The sequence below is a fragment of the Microcaecilia unicolor genome, chromosome 7 (assembly GCF_901765095.1).
Source record: "Microcaecilia unicolor chromosome 7, aMicUni1.1, whole genome shotgun sequence".
NCBI lineage: Eukaryota > Metazoa > Chordata > Amphibia > Gymnophiona > Siphonopidae > Microcaecilia > Microcaecilia unicolor.
Genome location: NC_044037.1, coordinates 116,402,329 through 116,411,953, shown reverse-complemented (window position 1 = coordinate 116,411,953; position 9,625 = coordinate 116,402,329). Strand labels below are relative to the sequence as shown.

The following is a 9,625-nucleotide window of genomic DNA, read 5'->3' as shown; positions in this document are numbered from 1 at the left end:
CTTGGGGTAGTTTAAAACAAACCCTAGTAGTTCTAACACCCATATAGTCCTCCATATGCACTCCTGAGCACCATCCTGCGACATGCTCTTCACCAGGCAGTCAATGAGATAGGGGTACACATGGACTCAATCTACATAGTGACGCTGTGACTACTGCAAGACACAGCAAAATCGAAGATACTTGTGAGCTGGAAGTATTGGGATATGATTCCTTTAAGTCCAGACAGCACAGTCAATCATTTTCCTGAAGCATGTAAAGAAGGGTGCCTAGGGAAACTATCCTGAACTTTTCTTTGACCATGAATTTGCTCAGGCCCATTAGGTCTAGGATGGGACACATCCTCCCCCCCCATCTTCTTTAGCACAAGTACCTGGAATAGAATCCTTTCCCTTCTTCCCCTGATGGAACAGGTTCAACCACATGGGCCTTGAGAAGGGCGGAGAGTCCCTCTGCAAGTACCTGCTTGTAGAGAGAGCTGAAGTGATGTGCTCTCATTGAGCAATCTGGTGGTCTCTGTACCAATGCAGGGTATAACCGAGATGGACTATTTGAAGAACCTACCAGTCAGAGGTTACAATGGGCCACCTTTCTTGGTAAAACTTCAGCCTCCCCCTGACCAGCAAGTCATCCGAGATGGTCACTCTTACAGCGGCTATATTTTGCTGGAGCCAGTCAAAAGTTCACCCCTAGCTTTGACTGGGGAGCTGCCTGGGCCTCAGGTGCACACTGTTGATGAGAACGAGCATGCTGGGGCTGAGCCTGCTGAGGCAAGCGAGAAGAAGGGGTGTACCTATGCCTTCTTGAGTAATAAGTAGACCTCTTTCACTTGCCAAAAAACCTCCTACAGGAGAAGGCAGATGCAGAATCGATGGTATCAGTGTGTTTCTTGATGAGGTCAGCAACCTCTTCCACCTTCTCTCCAAAAAAGTTATCCCCCCGGCATGCAGCATCCGCCAACCTCTGCTGGACCGCCGGGTCCAAGTCAGAGACATGCATCCATAAATATCTGCACATTACTATATTCTGGGCAGAGATCCTGGAGGCCACATCAAAAGTGTCATAGGCGCCTATGGCCAAGAACTTATAACAAGCCTTTTGCTGCTTGACCAGCTGGTGAACAGATTCAGCCTGCTCTGGTGGTAGAGCTGGTACAATTGTATATAGGAGATGAGTATGGAGGCCTGATACATCTTCCGCCCAAAAGAATCCAGGGTTCTAGCTTCCCTGCCAGGGGACACTGACAGTCTCTAGAAGTCCTTTTGAGAACAGATTCTACCACTAGGGAATGATGGCAACTGAGGCCTATCAAACCCAGGGAAGACTAAATCCGGTACATGGGGTCAATTTTCTTGAGGAAGAGAGGGACCAACAGAGGGGTCTCCCAGTTGTTCACTTGAATGTCCCGCAAGATCTCATGAAATGGGGACCATCACAGCCTCTCTAGGAAGGACAGTCATAGTCCAGGACCTCAAACATCTTGGCCCTGGGCTTGTCCTCCTCTTCCAAATGAATCAGGATGGCAGCCATCATCTCCTTTACAAAAGATGGAAAGGAAAGGCTCTCAGGTGGAGACTTCTTCCTTTGCTGTGGAGGGGGAGGGACGAGATGGGATGCCATAGGACTCCTCCTCTGAGAAGTACTGTGGATCCTCTTCTGAGTCTCATCAGCACTCCTCATCGATGTCAGCCAAGAACTCCTTGTGAGAGGGTTGAGACTGAGCCTGCCTCGATGAAGAGATACCTTGACTTCGAGAGGGGTGTTGCTGTGTCGGCTCCGGCACTGACTCTGGTGAAGCTTCCTCCATGACGTCAAGGGTGTGCCAACTGAAGGTCTGAGACTTCACCGCATGCTGGTGGCCATTTGAGACTGAAGCAAGAGGCATGGCTGGCGCAAGAACCCCAGACGACGGTGCACTCTGTAAGAACCTTGCCAAAAGCTCAGGGAGCAAGGCCCAGAGGCACTCATCGAGGGCCAACATTGGGAAAGGCTGGGGTGCTGGTATAGAAGCAGGCTGCTGAATTTGTGTGGTCAAAGAGGGTGCCCGGTGCATCTCCTGTACAGGTGGGGGGGGGGGGGGGTCCTCCTGGTTCCAAAGTTTCTCGGGGGCCAGTGAAACCCTCTGTGTCCTGGAGCTCCTGGTAGCATACATCAAGGTGGATCAATGCTGATGCTTCTTATGATGGCTGGCATCAATGCTCCCTGGTGCCAAAGAGGACAACATTGAGTCCTCATGTTGCTTCGGGGTCGGGTCTGACACTGATTGGGGACCTGCATAGTGGCCGGCATCAAGGCAGGTGGAGACCTAGTTGATGTACGGTCACTCCCAGTGTGCAGGGGTCTCGCAACCATATGGACCGACGTACCCAATGCCGATGTCGACGTCAAAGACACTGATGCAAATACTGACATCAAGGTTTCAGATCTGGCTCCAAAAATCTTTTCTCTCTGAGCTTCTCTGGCCAACTGTGTTCTCTTCTTCATACGAAGACAAAGAATACAGTTTTCAGGGGTATGATCAGGCCCCAAACACTGCAGACACCAAGAGTGAGTGTCTTTGCCAGAGATGGTTCTGTTGCACCGAGTGCAGCACTTGAAGCCACTAGGAACCTTCGATGACATGAAAGGAAAAACCGCTGTAGCCGAATCAAACGACTGAATGGTGCTAAAAAGGGCAAAGCACCAGAAAAAGGAAGAGGGAAAAGCCCGACCAAAGCTCAGGCTTAAACGCGGTCTTGCGAGTGTGGTAAAATAAAGAAAACTTAAAGAGGCAAAAAAATCTAATAAGGTATGGAGAAGAAAAAAAATGAAGAAAACCCCCAAAAGAGGTATATAAAAAACAAAAGGAAGGCACCAAAAAAACAAACAAAGGCCAAACCAGCTGTGACAAATGGGAATAAACGTGTTTTCTCCATACTGTGGAAAAAAGAGAACTGCTGGTCCTGTGCTCTCGCAGCGGGCGGTAAGGCACTCATGCATGCATGGTGGAACGCGTCTTGTGCTCAAAGACCTGTTTTAAGCTTGTTACAAGCTCCGGATCAGGAACACAGATCTGTGTTACCCACATATGAGAATTATAGTTTTGCTTGTCCTCTGAAAAATAAATGTCCTAGGTGATCACAACCCCTTCAATTCTCCATAATTTTCATGGTAAGGAAATCTAATGCTATAAAATGGAAAGAAATTTTGAAGATAAGACAAATATCTGCTGAGAGAAAACATTTGATCAGCAGCCTGCAAATTCAGCTACTATTAAAATGTAATAGACTTTAGCTAGAATGGGGTAGTGAAGGCAAAAAGCCATAAAACAGAAGGCAAATTAAATCATAAGGAAAAAAAATTACTCTGCAGCCACAGAAGAGGTTCAACACTCAAGGTGGACAAAAAGAAACTTTAGGTAGCTACAGAGCCACTGCTGAGCAGAAAATACTATACCTATTACTTCTGAACAAGGTACAATACATATAGGGCTGTTCAGACATAGAAGAAACAGTCTCTGCTCTGTGGAGCTTACTATTTAGTCAAGGAAGTATATCAAGAAAATTAAACATTGAGGACAGGGTTACTTTAGTGGATCAGGGTTCTCTGCCATCTAAGTATAACCCCCCTGTTTACTAAGCCGTGCGTTAATGCCGACACAGCCCATTCACTTTGAATGGGCTGTGTGTCAGCATTGCTGCACGGCTTAGAAAACAAGGGGTAAGTGAACAGTCATAGGGTTGTATGTGGGTCCAGTAATATGATACAGATAGGATTATTTGTTTCTGCTTGTTAAGAGAAAAAAAATACATACAAATCTGGGTTTTTGCATTGCACTTTTTCTCAAGAACTTTTGTGCAACAAATCAAAAAAATAACTGTGGTTATTTACACAGCACTAGCCTCCACTCCCTGTGAAATCCAGCTTCCTGTATGCCCCTTTGAGGTTCCAATCCAATACTACCTGGACTCCCAAACATATTCTGTGATATTGAAAATAAATTTGTAAGGAAGATTTTTCCATCAACATTTTCCTCCCATTTATTGGTTTCTGTGAAGAAATAATAATAGCAAAACAAAATAAGAAATAGATTGCTGGGAAACAGCCAGTCTTCAAAAATACAATACAATATCTGATAAAAGAAGAAATAAAGATGAGCCTGTCTTGATAAATCCTTCCAGAGGTTTACACTCTCCATCAGCTTGGGCACAAAAAACCTTAACATCCTCACTCATGAAAATTTATATAAAACTGTACAGAGTAGAATGTACAGCAGTTCATTCCCTCTGTGCTCTCTGTCATTCTTATTGCTACATCTCCTCATCAGCAAAAAGTGCATCCAGTTCATCAAGCCGGTTTCGAAGCAGTGCCTCCAGATCGGGTTTGCTTGCCTCAGACTGCTGCCGCCGCCGCCGTTGCACCCGGCCTCCTCCTACCCCAGTCACAGGGCGAGCCCTAAGCCGGGTCTTACGCTTCCGGGGGATGCTACCATCATGGAATTCCATCAGCCGCTTCACCTTGCGCTGGCTGGTGAAGACCAAGTCCCCATTCCGCTCCAGTGGCTCCTCAAAGATGGTTTCAAATGATCTGAAGAGGAAAGAAGAATGACAGAAAATTATGCATGCAAGACTGCTACATTTTCTCCCCACTTTGTATGATCTGCATCTTCTCTCTATACTTATAATGATAATCTGTCTCCTTCCCCTTGCCTTTCCTCCTATCAAGAAATCCCACCCTTTGCAAAAAATCAGAGCATTGAACAAATGGGAAGTGCAGCGCAGGCTCTTATCGAAAACAGAACTGCAAGCTCTAATGGGACAAAAGCAAAATGATCATAGCTTGTCCCTAATATGACGTTATCTAGTCATTCTAATTCTACTCCAGGTGGTAGTTTTAAATAAGACCACAAGATCCATTAACTCCAACCCTCTGATCCACTGCATCTATGTCTTGTAGCTTCTGCTTCTCAAAAAAGAAGGAATTACAAGTATATAGATATAGCAGGGCAAAAAAAAGAATGACTGAGTTTGAAGCAATTGCATCATATTATCCCCTCCTCATTATGTCACAAGGAGGGGCATAATCGAATGGGAAACCTGTATTATTGAAACAAGATGGGCGTCCATCTTTTGCTTCGATACTATGGTCGGGGACACCCAAATCTCAACTTTTAGGTCGACCTTAGAGATGGTCGTCCCCGGTTTTCAGCAATAATGGAAATCGAGGATGCCCATCTCAGAAACGACCAAATCCAAGCCATTTGGTCGTGGGAGGAGCCAGCATTTGTAGTGCACTGGTCCCCCTCACATGCCAGGACACCAACCGGGCACCCTAGGGGGCACTGCAGTGGACTTCATAAATTGCTCCCAGGTGCATAGCTCCCTTACCTTGAGTGCTGAGCCCCCAACCCCCCCCCCCCACTCCCTACAACTGTACACCACCTACCATAGCCCTAAGGGGTGAAGGGGGCACCTACATGTGGGTACAGTGGGTTTTGAAGGGCTCACATTTACCACTACAAGTGTAACAGGTAGCGGGGGGGGGGGGGGGGGGGGGGGGGGGGGGGGGGGGGGGGGGAATGGGCCTGGGTCCGCCTGCCTGAAGTGCACTGCACCCACTAAAACTGCTCCAGGGACCTGCATACTGCTGTCATGGAGCTGGGTATGATATTTGAGGCTGGCAAAAAAAATATTTTTAAGTTTTTTTTTTTTTTTTTTAGGGTGGGAGGGGGTTGGTGACCACTGGGGGAGTAAGGGGAGGTCATCCCCAATTCCCTCTGGTGGTCATCTGGTCAGTTCGGGCAACTTTTTGAAGCTTGGCTGCAAGAAAAAATGGACCAAGTAAAGTCGGCCAAGTGCTCGTCAGGGACGCCCTTCTTTTTTCCATTATCAGTCGAGGACGCCCATCTCTTAAGCACGCACCAGTCCCGCATTTGCTACGCTGCCGACACGCCCCCATGAACTTTGGTTGTCCCCGTGACAGAAAGCAGTTGAGGACGCCCAAAATCGGCTTTCGATTATGCCGATTTGGGCGAGCCCGAGAGAAGGAAGCCCATCTCCCGATTTGTGTCAGAAGATGGGCGCCCTTCTCTTTCGAAAATAAGCCTGAAGATCATCTCCACTCCACTATATGAGAGGTAGCAGAGTTGATAGAAAGAGCGAAATAAAGAAGGTCAGCGTCAGAACCTGGTATTTTTGTGCCAGGGGCAAAAAGCAGAAGAAAATATGTCTACTCCAATCTCTCCTCCCCTACCATAGCAGTTCAGAACTCCTTGCAATATGTCACGATCGTGCCCATGTTTCAGGCTCTCAGTCATCTCACCACCTGGTGGCCAGACCTGGTGGCTGCATTGGATTGTGTGTGTGCTGTTTCCCAGGTTCTAGAAGTCAGGCCGGTCCAGTCCGGATCTTCCAGCCTCCCAGATTGTCTTGGGAGTTCTGAAACTTAGCAGCACCCTTGCCTGGTCAACTCCCTTGTATGTAGCCTTTATTAGCCACCTGGAAGCTTCTGCCTTTGCATCGCCTAAGGCCCTGGTTTCTTGGTGCTTGTTGCTCTTCTGCCTGGTTTGGTTTTTATTCTACTTCCTTGTCTGATTCTAGTTGGTCTGTCTGTAGTTCAGCTTAGGGTTATTGTTTGTTTCCTAGTCTTGTTCCTTGCTTGTCATTTTGTGTTTAGTTTCCGTTTGTCTGTGTTTCTTGTTCAGTAGCTGCCTGGCAGCTTTCAGTTCTGTCTTGTCTGTCAGTGTTTGTTCCCTGTTTCTGTGCCTGCTTGCAGCTTTCGGTTCCCGTCCTTTAGCGTCTCCTTTCCCTGCTTTGTGTGGTATTGTCTGTCTGTGAGTCCTAGCCCAGTTCCCTGCCTTGCTGTCCATGTATATTTCTTCCCCCTCTGACCCTCAGTCCCTCTTCAGCCTAGTTGGTTTCCAGTTCCTGCTCTGTCCTGTAAGTCCTGCCGGCCCCCTGCACCCAGGGGCTCAACTCCTGGAGAAGGGCGGCTAAGTGCAGGTGAAGTCTTGCTGTTCCTGTCTGAGTTCTGCCTTGTCTCTGGTGTGGGGTGGTTTTGCCTGCCACTGCTGCTCCAAGGCAGTGGCCCAAGGGCTCATGAACGTAGTTTCTGCCTTGAAAGCCTGACAGAATGCAAAGGCCATGAGCTCGGCAAGATCATCCTACCAGCTGGGTTCCCAGCCTAAGACTTTTTTCCCTGTTGGCAATCTGAGTTTCAGCTCCGGTGCAGCTCCTGATTCCGGTTCGGATCCCAGCTCCAACCCAATTTTCCTCTTGATCCTTTTATGACGCTCCTGAATTACCGTATTAAACTTTTGTCTGACCCAGCCTTGAAGAATACTCCTGAAGTGGCTGCTGAGAGGGAACGTTTCTCGAGGCTTGGGTGCCTTACAAACCCAGTTTGTGCTATTGATACTTCTACCTCGCTCTTTTGAGTATCGCTGCAAACTTTTATTGGATCCAGCCCTGCGGGATACTCCTGAAGCCGACGCTGAAATGAGGCGTGGTAATAGTCCGGAGTACCAGGCTCGTCTGCAGATTTCATTGAGCTTTCTGAGGTCCGGGTACGGTTTAGCTCCTGTTCAGAGTTCCGGTTCCAGCCAAGCTGCTGAGTCCACGCCGAGTTCCAGGTCCAGCTGAGATGCTGAGTCCACATCAAGCTCCAGTCCCAGCCGAGCTGAGGCTGAGTCCAAGCCGAGTTCTAGTTCCAGTCAAGATGCTGAGTAAGGATCGAGTTGCAGTGCCGGCCAAAATGCTGAGTCCAGATCGAGTTGCAGTTCCAGCCAAGAGGCTGAGTCCAAGCCGAGTTCCAGCTCCAGCCAAGCTGCTGGGTCCAAACCGAGTTGCAGTTCCAGCCAAGATTCTGAATCCGCTCTGAGTTGCAGTTCCAGCCCAGATGCTGAGTCTACGCTGAGTTGCAGTTCCAGCCTAGATGCTGAGTCTACTCTGTTCCAGTTCCAGCCAAGCTGCTGAGTCCAAGCCGAGTTCCAGCTCCAGCCAAGCTGCTGAGTCCAGGCCGAGTTCCAATTCCAGCCAAGATGCTGAGTCCAGGCCGAGTTCCAGTTCCAGCCAAGATGCTGAGTCCAAGTCAAGTTTCAGTCCCAGCCGAGTTCTAGCTCCAGCCTAGCTACCCCCTGGTCATGTTTTGAAGCTCCTCCGCAGGTTTCACCATTGTTACCCATGGAGACCTGAATTCCCCGTGGAAGTTGGGGGGGGGGGGCCTTGAGGGGGAGGTACTGTCAAGATCGTGCCCATGTTTCAGGCTCTCAGTCATCTCGCCACCTGGTGGCCAGACCTGGTGGCTGCATTGGATTGTCTGTGTGCTGTTTCCCAGGTTCCAGAAGTCAGAGACTGGTCCAGTCCGGATCTTCCAGCCTCCCAGATTGTCTTGGGAGTTTTGGAACTTAGCAGCACCCTTGCCTGCTGAACTCCCTTGTATGTGGCCTTTATTAGCCACCTGGAAGCTTCTGCTTTTGCATCGCCTAAGGCCCTGGTTTTTTGGTGCTCTTCTGCCTGGTTTGGTTTTTATTCTAGTTCCTGAAATTAAATATGACCAAAACCGAGCTTCTCATTTTCCCCCCCAAACCCACCTCCACGCTCCCCCCATTTTCTATTTCTGTTGATGGCTCTCTCATTCTCCCTGTCTCCTCAGCTCGAAACCTTGGGGTCATCTTTGACTCTTCTCTCTCCTTCTCTGCTCATATCCAGCAGATTGCCAAGACCTGTCGTTTCTTTCTTTACAATATCCGTAAAATCCGCCCCTTTCTTTCCGAGCACTCTACCAAAACCCTCATCCACACCCTTGTCACCTCTCGTTTAGACTACTGCAATCTGCTTCTTGCTGGCCTCCCACTTAGTCACCTCTCCCCTCTCCAGTCGGTTCAAAACTCTGCTGCCCGTCTCATCTTCCGCCAGGGTCGCTTTACTCATACTACCCCTCTCCTCAAGACCCTTCACTGGCTCCCTATCCGTTTTTGCATCCTGTTCAAACTTCTTCTACTAACCTACAAATGTACTCACTCTGTTGCTCCCCAGTATCTCTCCACACTCGTCCTTCCCTACACCCCTTCCCGTGCACTCCGCTCCATGGATAAATCCTTATCTGTTCCCTTCTCCACTACTGCCAACTCCAGACTTCGCGCCTTCTGTCTCGCTGCACCCTACGCCTGGAATAAACTTCCTGAGCCCCTACGTCTTGCCCCATCCTTGGCCACCTTTAAATCTAGACTGAAAGCCCACCTCTTTAACATTGCTTTTGACTCGTAACCACTTGTAACAACTCGCCTCCACCTACCCTCCTCTCTTCCTTCCCGTTCACATTAATTGATTTGATTTGCTTACTTTATTTATTTTTTGTCTATTAGATTGTAAGCTCTTTGAGCAGGGACTGTCTTTCTTCTATGTTTGTGCAGCGCTGCGTATGCCTTGTAGCGCTATAGAAATGCTAAATAGTAGTAGTAGTAGTAGTTCCTTGTCTGATTCTAGTTGGTCTGTCTGTAGTTTAGCTTAGGGTTATTGTTTGTTTCCTAGTCTTGTTCCTTGCTTGTCTTTTTGTGTTTAGTTTCTGTTTGTCTGTGTTTCTTGTTCAGTAGCTGCCTGGCAGCTTTCAGTTCTGTCTCTTGTCTGTCAGTGTTTGTTCCCTGTTTCT

The 9,625-nt window shown here is 48.4% G+C and overlaps 1 protein-coding gene across 1 annotated transcript in view; it reads right to left on the bottom strand.

Moving 5' to 3' along the window:
* Positions 1-4,000: 4,000 nt before the first annotated feature.
* PRR14 (proline rich 14) overlaps positions 4,001-9,625 on the bottom strand; it is a 332,780-nt gene continuing 327,155 nt past the window's right edge. Inside the window, exon 10 of the mRNA XM_030210462.1 lies at positions 4,001-4,564. Within this exon, the coding sequence (XP_030066322.1) occupies positions 4,288-4,564 (277 nt within the window). The 3' untranslated portion in view covers positions 4,001-4,287. The remainder of the gene's footprint in view (positions 4,565-9,625) is intronic.